The sequence below is a fragment of the Gordionus sp. m RMFG-2023 genome, chromosome 1 (assembly GCF_954871325.1).
Source record: "Gordionus sp. m RMFG-2023 chromosome 1, tfGorSpeb1-WG-v2, whole genome shotgun sequence".
NCBI classification, from domain to species: domain Eukaryota; kingdom Metazoa; phylum Nematomorpha; class Gordioida; order Chordodea; family Parachordodidae; genus Gordionus; species Gordionus sp. m RMFG-2023.
In genome coordinates this window covers 39,407,736-39,422,795 of record NC_088775.1, presented here as the reverse complement: position 1 = coordinate 39,422,795, position 15,060 = coordinate 39,407,736, and the positions used below count along the sequence as shown (strand labels likewise).

The 15,060-nt window shown below is 29.0% G+C and overlaps 1 protein-coding gene across 1 annotated transcript in view; it reads right to left on the bottom strand.

Moving 5' to 3' along the window:
- The window catches only part of LOC135923004 (probable glutamine--tRNA ligase), an 84,632-nt gene that overhangs the window by 55,382 nt on the left and 14,190 nt on the right, over nt 1-15,060 (bottom strand). The window contains exons 6-8 of the mRNA XM_065457589.1: nt 7,024-7,171; nt 5,618-5,719; nt 729-901 (exon numbers count right to left, since the gene is read on the bottom strand). Coding sequence (XP_065313661.1) covers nt 729-901; nt 5,618-5,719; nt 7,024-7,171 — 423 coding nt within the window. The remainder of the gene's footprint in view (nt 1-728; nt 902-5,617; nt 5,720-7,023; nt 7,172-15,060) is intronic.

The window sequence follows — 15,060 nt, the reverse complement described above, 5'->3', positions numbered from 1 at the left end:
GCACGTTATATCAACTTTTCTCTTGTTCAACATTGATGCCAATTCTCTCGTCTTATCTTTAAGTGTACCAATATTCAAACTTGCTAACTTTGTCTTCTTTGCTTTGACTTTTATTTTACTTTTCACAGAATGGAGGTCTACACCCTGCACGTCGCTTGGAGGGAACGCCCTAGTTTTCATATTCCTATTTTTGTTTATTGGACAAGTATCCTTAGCACCCGGCTGTCCAAGCCTGTCAGTGACCGGGGTGTCATCTCTAAGCTCCGAAATTCATCTAACCATATGTCTTTACACATCAGTCATAGAAGAAAAACCAGAAAATTTTTATATTCATTACCAGGATTGAACCTGGGACCTTCTGTTTTCAAGCATACATTATAACCCATTAGGCCACCCCGGCGATAAACATAAGGAGTTATATTTAAAGGAATATCATTATGAAAATTGAGTTTTGAAAATTGTAGTATAATAATTTTAAAAAATTTCAAATATTTGAGCGGATTTTCCTGTGTGGATATCCATATGATATAATTTATAGCAGTATCAAATACCATCGTATAATAGTAAAATATCTTACTAATGATAAATCGATATCAGGAAATAACGTTTAAGATTATTTAAAATAAAAAAACTTTAATGACTTATTTAATTAACGTAAAATATTTTCAAAAAAATAGTCTATATTTTTAAAAAGCTATAATGAAATATATAATTTTATTTAACAAAACCTGTGCATAACCGAAATCAATGTTTATGGCCTTGGCGTGTCCTACATGCAAAATTCCGTTAGGTTCGGGTGGAAATCGGGTAACCACCCGTGACCCTGTTCTTTCTAAATGCTCCTTAAGTAGAGTAGGAGTATGGGGCGTTATAACGTAACCATCGGTTTTGTAATTTTCGCCTGAACGAGGTGATGGAAATATTATTTGCGGAAGAAAAATAATTATTTTCATGATTTATAGATTGAAATTTGATTAGTGTGATACTAACATTTAAAAAAATAAATGATTGTCAAATAATGCGGATTTTAGGCAACCTAAATTGATAAGGATCATGCGTTTCAGAAAAAAATGAAAAGTCAAGTGCCTAATTGAAAAAGATTCTCATAGAAATGTCCATTTTATATATTAATCATTTTTTTAATGGACCAATTAGTGTTGTTAAACGCTACTTATAAAAGTAGGGTGATATTGCTAGCTATTTTTTTTAAAATTAGCGCGCTATTAATTACTTTTCACACTAATTTTGATATATTTTCAATAGTTTTATTATTTATTTCAAAAAATCATCTATAGTAGGTGGCGTTTTTGATCTGGCTAGGGTATCCTGGTTTGGTATAGTATTATTTTTACCATTAGCCTATTAAGCTGCCTTTAGATTAGGTTAAATTAATGTATAGCCAATTCAACAAACTAGGGTGAATAATAGCAGCTATATTTAACATTCAGATAATAAAGATAATTTCTCCCAAAATATTACCTTCAACCTCCTCGTGGCGGGAGGGGGGGGCAAAATCTGTAGGTGCTAATGAAGGTCTATAAGGTTCCCTGTGGTCTTGGTCTAGAATAGGATCACTTTCTCCTCGACGGGGTGTAAAAACCATCTGGTTGATATCAGGAAGGGCATCCGATTGTAAAAACATGCTATAAAATTTCCTAATGATTACAACAAAGCATGGGTGGGGTACAGCCCAAAGTACTCCGTGGGCCTCCTCATCTGCCTACGACAAAAAGAAAGATGAGAAACCTGATGGAACCACGATTCGTGAAAATGAAACATAATGGTCATAAACGACCTGGTAATAAGAAGAGAAATTAGAGATAGAGTAAGAGTCGTGACATGGAATGTTGGGAGCATGACGGTAAGAGCGGGAGAAGTGGTCGATGTATTGCATAGAAGGCATATAGATGTGTGTTGCATACAAGAGACCAGATGGAAAGGCAATGACGCAAGAACGATTGGCAAGACAAGTGAAAAGTATAAATTTTTCTGGCAAGGAAGCAATGATGGTAAGACTGTCGTTGGGGGATTGGTTGCGGAGAAATGGGTGGACAATGAAAGGCTAAATAACCATATAATGGTTATCAAGATGATTTTTGGTATAAAGCTATACAATATTATTTCGGCATATGTTCTTCAGGTTGGTGGGACAGTCTAATTTGGGCGATATCGAGACTGGCAAATGAAGAGGAGATCTGGCTGATAATATGAATGAACATGTGGGAGCGAATAGTGAGGGTTATGAAGGAGTAAATGGAGGTTTTAGTAAGGGCATGAGAAATCTGGAAGGGGAGAGGATTTTAGATTTTAGTGATGCTATGGATATGATTGTTTGTAATACAATGTTTAAAGAATCAGAGAAGCTGGTGACTTACAAGTAGAGTAGTGCTAAAAGTGCAGTGTATTATTTGTTAGTAAGGAGATGTGATAGGAGCATAGTAAAGAATGTGAAATTGATACCGGGAGAGGAATGCATTAATCAGCACCGACTACTTATAGGAGATCTCACTTTTAAAGGCGCCAGGATCATTAAATAAAAGTGTGTGCCAAGGCGGTTTGGAAATTGAAGGAAAGTGTTAGTAATATGATATTGGCAATAAGAGAGGAGGGGGTGGCAAAAGCATATGGTGTAAATGGCTAGTGGGAAGTCATGATGAAAGCCTGAGTGAAACTGAGGAGGTATGTGAATGAACAAAAGGGCCGCCAAAACATAAGGAGGCATCGTTGTGGAATCCGGAGGTAGCGAAAGCTGTGGACGAGAAACGGAGGTGCTTCAAAGAATGGTATAATAAAGAAAATAGTGTTAACGTTATTTACAATATGGCGAAAAGAAATGCTAAGAAATTGAACAAGAAGAAAAAAGGAAAATGTAGCCCGAATGGCAAAACAGATGGCAAAAAGAGATAGGATGTGGTAGGTGTTAAATATTTGAAAAATATGGAAGGAAAAATGATGATTGATAGTAGTGTTATTAAGAACACCTGGAAAATCTACATGGAAGAACTTTTGAACGAAGAAAATGAATGGGATAATGATGTTAGTTGTGCAAAGGTAGTAGGTCCAGGGTGTAAATTTGGCAAGGACAAAATAAAGAGAGCAGTGAATAAGATGAATAAAGGGAAGGCAAGGGGTTTAACGATCAGAGATATTTAAAGGTCCTGATGACTTAGGGATTGAATTTGAATGGTTAATAAATTTAGCCAATCTAATTATCACAGAAGGAAATATTCCTGAGGATTGGCGAACAAATATCATTAATCCTGTATACAAGAGGAAAGGTGATCCTTTAAATTGCGGGTTTTATGGAGTTATTATATTGGAACATGCAATTAAGGTATTTGAGAGAGTTAGAGAAGTGGATAAGAGAACAAACGAAAATTGATGAAATGCAGTTTGGTTTTATATAGGTAAAGGGACGTCATGAGACAAATACAGGAGAAGTATCTTGCGAAGGAAAAAATACTTTATTATGCGTTTGTTGATTTGGAGAAAGCATTTGACAGGGTGCCGCACGATGTTACTAGATGGGCCTTGATAAAATCATGTGTGTAAGAATGGTTAGTTATGGCAGTGATGGCAATATATATAGGTGCACAAACTGCTGTACGGACGGATGTGAAGATAGTGAAAGCTTTGAAGTGAAGGTAAGATTTCATCAAGGATCCGTGTTGAGTCCATTATGATTTTTCTTAATGTAGTGGCCTTGGGAGCTATTATATGCAGATGATCTTGTATAAAGGGCAAAATAAGTTGATAGAGATGGCTATAGAAGCAAATGACATGAAAATGAATGCAGCAAAGATAAAGGTGATGATTGATATGTATAATCTGAATATGGAGAAATCTGGCAACTGGCCTTGTGTATGTGGGTAAGGAGTTGCTATAAATTCGATCCAATGCACCAGATGCTAGAAATGGGTGCATAATAGATGTAGCAAGAAAAAAGTGTGATGTTAGCAATATTTGTACGTGCATAAAAGGGGTACATAATACTGATAACGTAGAAAATGGTGGTTTTGATATTAGCAATGTATCAACACTGGGAAAAGTGGAATAGTTTTGTCAGATGGTGGTATAGATTCTACTGTTGTTGCAAGGATCAGACAAGCATTGAAGAAGTTCAGAGAGATATCGTCTATTCTAATAAATCAAAAAGTCTCTCTGAAGTTAAAAGGGAAGGTTTACATAAGCAGCTAGAGGAATTATTTAGTTCATGGCGGCGAAACATGAGAAGTGAAAGCGACCCACGAAGCCAAATTAGAAAGAATAGAAAAGAGAATAAGATGGATATGTGGGGTATCTCTGAGAGAGAGAAAAACTTGCAAGGAATTACGAGTAAGATTGGAGTGGTAATTCCAAGAAATATACTAAGATGGTTTGGGCATGTGGAACGTAAGGCAAAAGATGATTGGGTAAAGAGATGCACCTTGATGGAAGTTAGAGGATCAAGACCTCGTAGAAGAAATTCCATATTATCAACATTTTCCAGAGAAATTACTTATGATCTGTACCAAAGTTATCCAATCTCTATTGTCGACATTTAAAAATTTTAATTATTTTGAAAACTCGATTTATAATGCATATTTTTAATTATAAATTTCAAAATTAATAAAATTAAAGATTATGATTTTAGAATTAATTATAAATATATTTTAATAATTTTATGTGTATTTATTATATAAAATTGAAAATAGAGAAGTAGCGCTTTCTAAATGAGTAGCAAGTTACGCTATCACTATTTTTTTTTAAATGTAGCCAGTTAATGCTACCGCTACTGAAGAAAGTAGCATTTAACAACTCTGGGATCAAGAAAAATATATGGAAATTTGAGAAAACGAAATTAGGTGTAAAAACGTGCCCTTTGAAAAAATTTTTTTTATCTTTTATATATATATAGTTAAATTTTTATATAATCCCATAACTTTGAACTAATACACACAACTTTTTGTTTTTTATTTAAAAAAAATTAAAACACGATTTTTGAAATTTGTTTTATTACATTTAAAAATTCGGTGTGTTTAGAAAATATTTTATAACCCCTCCCTTAAAAAAAATTACTGGATCCGTTTTCTTAATATAGATAATGTAGTATAGTATAAATCAGAGTTATATTTTTTTCAAATATTTAAAAAGAGGTTAGTTTGTAAGCAAAATAATCTGACTAATTTCTCAAAAACTAGTATATTTAACCCTAGATCGTGATTACGTGCTAAAGAAAAACTGAGGGACCTTATATTTTATAAGTGTTAATAATTAAGCAGATCTATATAAACAAGTAACAGGATATTTTGGAAAGGTCGCTCTCAATAAGGCTGATACTTCGATAGCTATATCGTTTTAATAATTATGAATCAAAACCATAATGAATAATGAAAATCATATATAAATTTCATTAAAACCACGGCTAACGATGAATAATAGACAAAAGAGTTAATTGTTATTTCGGTGGAATTTAAAAGATAAAAAAGAAAACAGGTGTCTGTATAAATTACGATTATCGGTATAATTTGCATAATAGTAAATTTAGCACAAATTAACCCCCCCCCCCCACCATGTAAAAGATATTTATATCTAAAATATTTAAGGCGTAATCTAGAAATAATTTCTATCAATATACCTGGCTTATGAAAATTGAGTGTCCTGTAAAATCCCAAATGATCATCATCGTTTGTGTGATCGCCGATTTTATCGTTCCTAGTTTTCAAATCGACCTCCGCACCTTTTATTAAATATAACCAAGATTCTGCATATAAGTTTGATTCAATGAATTATTATGCATATTCTTAATAAATTTTATTTTAAATTATAACAATTTCCTCGTAGTAACCAAAGTGCACATCCAAATTAAATCGAATAAGACCATTCAAATAAATTAATTTTTACCAACAAAAGATTGAGTATTAAATGAAAAACCCGATTCTCAGTATGATTCTAATAAACATCTTCAGCAATTTTAAAAAATGATGCAATAACATTTCAAGCATTAAGTGTTAATTATTTATAAATATTATATATTATAACTTGGTAAGATTGGCATAATAAAGTAAAATTGATTAAAAATCACGATTCAAATCTATTTTATTTTTTAGTATATTTTAAATAATTACTCTTTTTCTTTTTCTTTTCAATAAAAATATTTTATATATAATCCTTAAATTAATTTATTGATATAATAATGAACTCCCTTAAAAAACTCCGTTTTGTTTAAATTTAAGAGGATATAGAGAATCTCTATAATTATTTGAACTTGCTCATATTTAAAAAAATATTGGTATTGAATATATTGAAATGAAATTGTTAATATTAAAGCAATTTTGTAATAATAATATAATAAAATCCGTATATTAGTCCAAAAATAGTTTGTTCGTAAATTTCAAAACTGAAAATAAATTTATAAATACAAATGATTTTTGCCAACTCTAATATATAATGCTACTTACGCTGCATTTATAGTAAGCGCGATTTGCTCAAACGATGTGAAATTATTACTGATTTATTAATACTGAGCGAAACGATGAAATCTTATAAAAACATTATCGCTTAGCAAATAATTTTGCATCATTTGCGCCAATCGCGCTTGCTATAAACGAGGTCTTAGATAATATAAGGGTCATTCCATAATTTACGGACAAACCTCTTTAAAAAAAATCTCCAGGCTTGCGTAATATTTTTTGGCTAAAATGGGCTAGCCGTTTTCAAAAATCGAGCTGTTTAATAACACATTCATAGTTTTAACCAAAAAAAGGCCTTTCTCGAAATATTTATTCAACATTTTATCGGAGATAAAAAAACATTAAGAATATTTTAATTTTTTAAAAGATTTATATATTTTAAAAGCTATAAAAATGATATACAATTTGATACTCTACTATCATATATATTTTTTGAAAACGCGATTTTAGACTTTATAAGGCATATATTTATGATCTCAAAAAATTTAAAACATAAATAGATATCATGCCAAGTCATAATTATTTTAAAGAGGTTGTCTGCTTAATAATAAGGTGGTGTCTTATGTTATACCCAAATGATCTGTCGTTAAGTTTGATTTGAAGGTCTTAACGTTTTCTCGTTTAACATTGACTGGTCCACTTTTTTTATAAGAAGGGATTGTTTGATTGTCTGCAACTAGAATTTCATCGTCGGTTTTGGGACCAAGCAAATTCAGTATCTATCATGTTGGAGAATAATTATGATTTTCAACAAACCTTTATTTAATTCATAGAATTTTTTTGAAAAAACGATATTCTTTAAGTTAATTAAAAATTCTATTTGATTATTAGGAGCATATTATTTATAATATACTACCTAGAGACATGTAGAGGGCAAAATTTTAGGCTTGATGTACCGTAATGAATTAACTTCCCTTAGCCGTTATTTTCGAGTAATATTATTTTCACCGTTATTAGTATTATTACTATTTTTATAAAATTAAAATGTCAACCATTTTTTATATATTGTAAAAAAAATAGAAAATATATTTATTCATTCATTCGGATTTTTCTCTAAAAACAAAAAATACATTGAATAGACTTGTTACAATTATTATAATTTTATTACCATTATTTCGATGGTTACCGTTTAACCAGGATGTCGATTTAAAAAAGTTGGTGTGGATAAAATAGTTTTACATTTATTAAATTATTAATAAAGACAATATGAGGAAACGCTCTGTTAATGAAGGGCAGAGTAAGTTAGGCATTCCTATTATACCGATAAACAATAAAAACATTAACATGTCGATGCTGGCGGACAATATATTAAATATATCTGAGGATATAAAAAATATTTTTAATTTAATTATCCGGATAAACAAATAAATCATTTCAGTGGGAAGGAAGAGTCAGGTACTTGTGAAGTACCGACTGTTTGTAAAAGTTCTGGTGTATCGAAAGATATAACGTAAAGTTTTGAGTAATATAAAACAAAATTCATCGTAGTCTGTGATAGATGAATCACTTGAATGAAAATATTGGTAATTCAGATAATGGGAAAAATAAAAGAAAAATATTACAAATACCTGTAATAGTTGTGGCCGGAAGGGTCATAGTAAAAAAATTGTTTTTAGACCGAAAAATTGATGAGAATTTTAATGCAAAAGTAATTGATAAGGACAATATTGTTTGTCGATGTGGTCCATATTAAGAAAAATACTTCGTGAAAGAAGCAAATTTTTGGAATATGTTCCCTCAGAGGCCTCCAATATTAATATTAATCGGGGGGAGGGGGGGGGGGTAGATATATACATAACTTAAGTCAACTAATGTAGATAATACTAGAAGGATTGTATATTCAGATGCGAAGAGGTTGGTCATATCGCGGTGAATTGTGTTCAATCCGTGAGTGAAGTGCAATGACTAAGCATCAATTAAAGGTTGAGAGACCATATCATTATAATATTAAATTATTTAATATATATAGTGTTTTAAGAGATCCGGAGGATATATTTAATAAAAAAAAACTAGTGACATGAGAATGAAAACCGAATTTTAACTAAAATAAAAGGGATGTAATGCTGGAAATTTTTATGGTCATTGATGAAATTAAAATTTTTAAATTGCGGTATGCCCTGAATAATAAAGGTTATAATAATAAATGTGAGAAATATCCATTAGGAGTTTATAAAAAATAAATGATATTAAGGGGTCTCTTAACTCAGGAATGAATTTAAGCATGAATATTGATTATACTGAAAGTAAAAATTAAGATATAATAAATATAATTCAGCCAATAAAACGTATAAAATTGCAATGACCAAAAGAGATGGACAGTGTTCATGCCCTAATGATAATTTAAAAATTAATAATAAAAATATTAAATACTCTTTGATACAGTGCAAGAATTTTAATAATGTCAAGTGAACAATATTACAAATATTGGCCAAAAGGCACCCTTGAAAATGAGAATGTGTATTTGACAATTTGAAGGATCTGAAATTTTGGTTTTGGGTAAATTCAAAATAAGGGTGATTCTTAATAATGAGAACAGCTCTTAATTTATGGGTAGTGGGGAAAATGGAGACTATTATGAGTAGGATTGGATCGCCCAACTAAGTCCTAAACATAATTATTTTGATATTGTTACCAACAATAGTGATTTAGCAGCAGATATTACTGAAAGGAAAATAATTGCGGATAGCATGAGAAAAAAAATTAGAGAAGAAATGGTTAATTTATTGAGTGAGGAAGCTCATTAATCATCATATTTGTGAAACTCCAGAAGAGTTAATTGTCGAGCCGTGTTTTAAAAATTTTGAAATTGAAGAATTTAATCAAGTTCGTGATGTTATACCTATTTTATTGGAGAAATATGGTGTAATATTTGAAGACACTTTTGGATATATTAATAAATATCGAGTGGATGTTAAACTGAAAGAAGATTTTTAACTAATTGGTTTAACAAGTCGACGCGCCTCTTTTGAATGGAGATTAAGTTGAACTTACTGACAATTACTATTTCTAAAGGTTTATCTAAGTCAGCGCCTATTTTTCAACGTACCATGCCTTTAGATGATGTGTTGATTACTATTAACACTGATGGGCCAACCCTACTAATTTTATATTCTGGTTGACTGTTCTTTACAGTAATTTAAAATTTTAAAGTTGAAAAATGTGAAATCTATAGCTAATAACAAGTATCTGTATCTAGATTTTAGATATATCTATATTTGGGTACTTTTATATAAATATATTTTATATTTAAATAATATTTGAATAAATTTAATAATGTCCGAGCTTTCATTACAAAAACAAACCGGACATATTTGATTTTACGCAATGGATGATGACAAAAATTTGAGAATGTTTTAAAAATCTCATAATTATTGCTTATAATTATATATTTTGTATATGTATTGTTAAAATGTAACAATTATTATTTACTAATAGAGAGCCCATCAAGAATGATGGGGATTGAAAATTTTATCCTTGATTTGATGATGAGTATTACCTTTTATTTGATACCCATATCCAATTTTTATTTTCTACCCCCCCCCCCCTCCTCTTTCCAGACCTAAGTCAAACCCATTACGACCAATAAAAAATACTATTATTTGAGTTACATAATTTTGAATTCTTATATTTGATAACCATATTTATATTTTGTACTTACGAATTTTCCTGACCCCCCAAGACATAGACCCGCCCACTTAGAGTGATAATTACCATTACAATCAAAAGAAATTATCTTTAATTTGATATCCATTTTAACCCTCGACCCTCTCCAGACCTAGTCCAACTTATTAAGACAAGAGTGATTACTATTATCTGAGTCAAAAAATATTTTAATTCGCTTTTATTTGATGCCATATCAATATTTTATGTCGATAAAATTGATCTACTAAAACCTAGGTCCAACCACTTAGGGTGATAATTATCATTAGAATCAAGATATTTTCATTACCTATTATTTGATGCACTAAGTTCAGCCCATTAAGATCAAGAGTGAATATTATCAGTCAAAAATATAAATTAGATTTTATTTGATACCCATATAGATATTTTGTGTAAATTAAAGACAACTTTAAAATAAATAAATAAAAATAAAATAAGAGAACCCGTGAAGGCATAACGCTAAGCTAACATAGTGCTAAGCTGCTGCGATAAATGTTCAGTTATCGTAATTAGTCGTGATTTCGATTCCAAATCAGGATATTGTTACACTTTGTAACAAAATATGACAAAAAATTATAACAAAATGTGACAAACTTTTTACTATATTTAAAAAAATTAGCTCACTTCAAAATTTGAATTTTAAAAATAGAAAACTAAATTAGGCATGCACACCTTAGATAATTATATAAAAAAGCATCTTATAAAAAATTGTATTTATGTTAAGATATATTTGCAAAAATTGTGTCGGTATATAGATACATTATAGACGTATTTGGATACGTTTTAGGTGATGTTTCCCGACACATCTTATATGATGTCTATGTATCTCATTTCTATTTGAAAAATATATACATCTCACATATTTTATATCATATTTCATGATGATTTAATAGTTTTTGAAATATTTGAATTTGTTGAGCTTTTGGTAGAATAGCCCCATTTTTATAGTTATGTAATTTTCTAAAATGACTATTATACAGAGTTGGTAAAGATAAAACACACTCTCCTTTAGAAAAGTATAATTATAACTATAAACACGAAAACTTAAATATCATTTCATAATTAATTATTTATAATTTTTATATTTTATTATTTAATTTTGAAATTGAAATATATATTTTCAAAATTTGTATTATAAACCTATGTGTAAATTATTTAAAATGTATAATGAAATTGATGTGAGTCAGACAATAAAAATATTAACAAATGGAAGGTACACTAGAAGAAAATAAAATTTTTGATAACAATAATACGAATTTTTCTTTTCCAAAATTTGAAAAATATTTTCAAATTAACGGAAAAACAAAAGGTGGCTACAAATTTATCTATGTAGGAAAAATATATCTTCAAATTAGGCAGGTAATTATTAACTCATAACAAACCTAGTTGGAATTTTGTTCATAATGATATCAAATTAGTACCATTTTGATGGGTGAAAGAAAATTGGAAATGGATTTTCTCTGTGATCAAGTTGGAATTCAATGGATTAACGATGAAAATCCTACAGATAATTTTAATAAAAATTCAATTTCATTTTTATATTTTAATTTTTTTTATGTGGCTGTTTCCCTTTAATTTATGGAAGGTGAGGATAATATGGAGAGGGGATATTATTCCCAATGTGAGTAACCCATCTACAAAATTAGATATTAAATCTAAACTTGTGCCATTCCCTCATAGACTCTATACTAGCCAATGATTGATCCATAATTTAGATTGGTTTAAATTACTTAGAATTAAATATTATATAGAATTTAGGTGATATAGTTGTTCTGATACTGAATGAATAATTTATTCTAACTTAAAAGTTCTGAGATTTATTAAATTTTAATGATTAAGATATATTTTAAATATACTAATTTTTTTAACTAATTAGATTCCTCAAACTATACAATGATGATGTATTAGCTGCCATGATTCATCCAAATTTTAACTAAACTGGCCAAATTAAGTCATTTGGATCTAAAGTGTGATAAGTTAATAATGGAGCTAATAATCTTATACCAAACAAAGATACATTAGTTACAACTCCAAAAGCAACTTCTTCAGTTAATTTTTTTGAAATAAAGGATAATAATCTAATAGAAAATCTTTTAGATGCCTTTTTTAATTCACAAAATACTCAAAATAACATTTTTAATGATTATTCTTATTTTAAAAAATAATTTATAAAATACTCCATTACACTTAAGTGTTAGTGTTGAGTAATTATTTAGTAAGGTAAAACTTATACTTAGTGATCGCCAGTCTAGACTTGGGGATGATAATATAAAAATGATTTTATATAATGTATCAAAATAAATGTTATCATAGTTATTTTTTATTACAATAATTTTAGTCCTATTCAAATATTTATAAATGTTGATTTTTATATATACAATTACATTATAACCAAAAAATAAAACTAATTTATATTTTCTTTATAAAGTAGCCTAAAAAGTAGAAAAGAGTAGCTAATAGCGCACTACTTTCAAAAATATGGTTTAACAGCTCTGCTTATATTTATATATTGCAAACAAATGTATATAAATTTTTTATATTTTGATAAAAAATTACATTTATAATGATATAATATTTTTTAATTATGTGTATTTAAAATTTCATATAGAATATATTTATTTTTGTAATTTTGTATATTTTATATTCTGATGATGAAAGAAGAAATGCTTAATTTATAAAAATATTCTTTTTATATTGAAAAAGATATAAAGGATGGTATAAAAATTATCCTATTTTTTAATTAGGTGTATCGCCATGGATAAAATTTAGTAATGTTAAAAAAATTAATCAGTATAATGTGTAAATTATATACAAAACAAGCAAATTCACCAATGGAATGCTTAAATTATTTATTTGAAGAAGTATAACAAATCTAGTTATAATATAGACAAATCAAATGTAATTCAAAAAATACCTCTACTAAATTAAAAGGGTTATCATTGATATCATGTATATATAAATAAAATAAATCATCAATATCTAAAAGATTTATAAAGCAGCATTTTGGTTGAATATTTTTAAATATACTATGAATATAAACAGATTACAAAAGTCACATACAAATATATTTTTAATAATTTGAATGATAATTGTAGTCCCTTATGTTGTTGAGCAATATTTTTCTATTTATGGAATGCTTCCTGCTAAAATGTCCATTCTGGCAATACGGCGGTTTGCCAGATATTCTTCATTTGAAAACGTGAGTTTTTCTTTTATAATAATTAAAGGGGGGCATCGCCCCCATACCCTACAATTTGTGGGCTTTCGGCCCGCTTTTGCTCGAGCTTTGGCTGGGGTAATCGATATAGAATACTCATTTAAGCTAATATGTTATATATAATAGAGATCTGCAAAGTTAGGCCCGGCCCTAACCTGGCCCGAACGGGTTTCGGGCCTAATTCTATTTAAAATAATCGGGTTCGGATCAGGCCTAATATTTTTAAAAAAATTCGGGCCGGGTCGGGTCGAATTTTGGAAATTTTTTTAAAATATATTTAAATTTATCAATTATATATTGAATTTTTTATGTAAAATAAAAATATTTGATTTTATTTATTAAAACTAAACGACATTAACATATATGTCTTTTATTTTGAGTAATTATAAAAATTAATTTCTATATTTAAATAAATTCGGGCCGGGTCGGTAATTTTTTAAATAATTTCGGGTTCGGGCCGATAAAATTTTTTTAAAAAAATTTATGGTTCGGGGCAGGCCGGCAAAACTTATTTAAAAAATTTTCGGGCCGGACATGTTTAAAAATTAGGCCCGATGCAGATCACTAATATATAGTATAATAAGATTTTTAAGACAATCTTAATAAAATTCTTTATTAATTTACTAATAACAATTATGATGTATAATTTTCCCATGTTTATAAATATAGCATATTATTAATTATTATATTTTATTAATGATTTTAAAGAAGGCAATAAAGATTTCCCATCGGCACTGTGGAGATAGGCTGAAAACTCTTTGCGCGAATAGTTATAATTTTGTTTAACCATAAGTTCAGCTTCCAAAACTGTAATTTATTACGTTCTTTTCGCCAAGCAATAGTCATTAGTCTCAGGCGCGTAAGCAAGGAAGACAAATCCCCCCCCCCAAGGCAAAAAATGCAGATGCCGGATTATATTTTTCAAAAATATTATTGTTAATATTAATTAATATTTGTTAATATTTATTCCTATCTCATATATATATATATAATTACATTTATTTATCACATTCATCTACTAAGTTATTTTATCAATTAATTTCGATTTCAAGTTTTCCTTGGCGTAATTTACCTATTATTTTCAAATTTTAGTGGCGTATTATTTATCTAAATTTCTAGTCAAATAATAATTATCTCTGAAACTCCTTGTCCAACAGGAAGAAAGAAATTGCAAGCTTGTACGAGATCGAGTCTCCGCCATTTGCATAACTATGGAGTTAGAAGAGCCGATTATTAATGCTTTTACTGAAATAACATAATGGCTTGAAAGAGATATTTCCTCGGAAGCAAGAAAATTATTGGATTCAATACTTATTCCAAATTTTTTTTCTCATTAGAATGTATTATTTAATTATACAACTATTTTATGTAATACTTTTCAAAAACATGACATTGACTTGATTAAGAATATGAGAATAGCGGAGAGCATTTTATTAGAACTCAAGAAAATTAGAGCTAATGTTGATGAAGAATATATTTTATATGTTATTGTTGAGTCAAAAAATACGTGTTTAAAATTTGCCCCCCTCGAATTGCAGCAAGCAAGCTCATCGTCAAAATATTAATATAGGATCAGTAGAAGAGTAAATGTCCCCTCTCTTAGATACATTTATAACCCAAATAATATATAGTTTTTAATTCATCAAGCAGCACTTACAAATCCGCAGATATTATTTCCACAAAAGCCTTTCCAACCTTTTTCAGATGGTGATAGAAAAAAAAATATTTGTT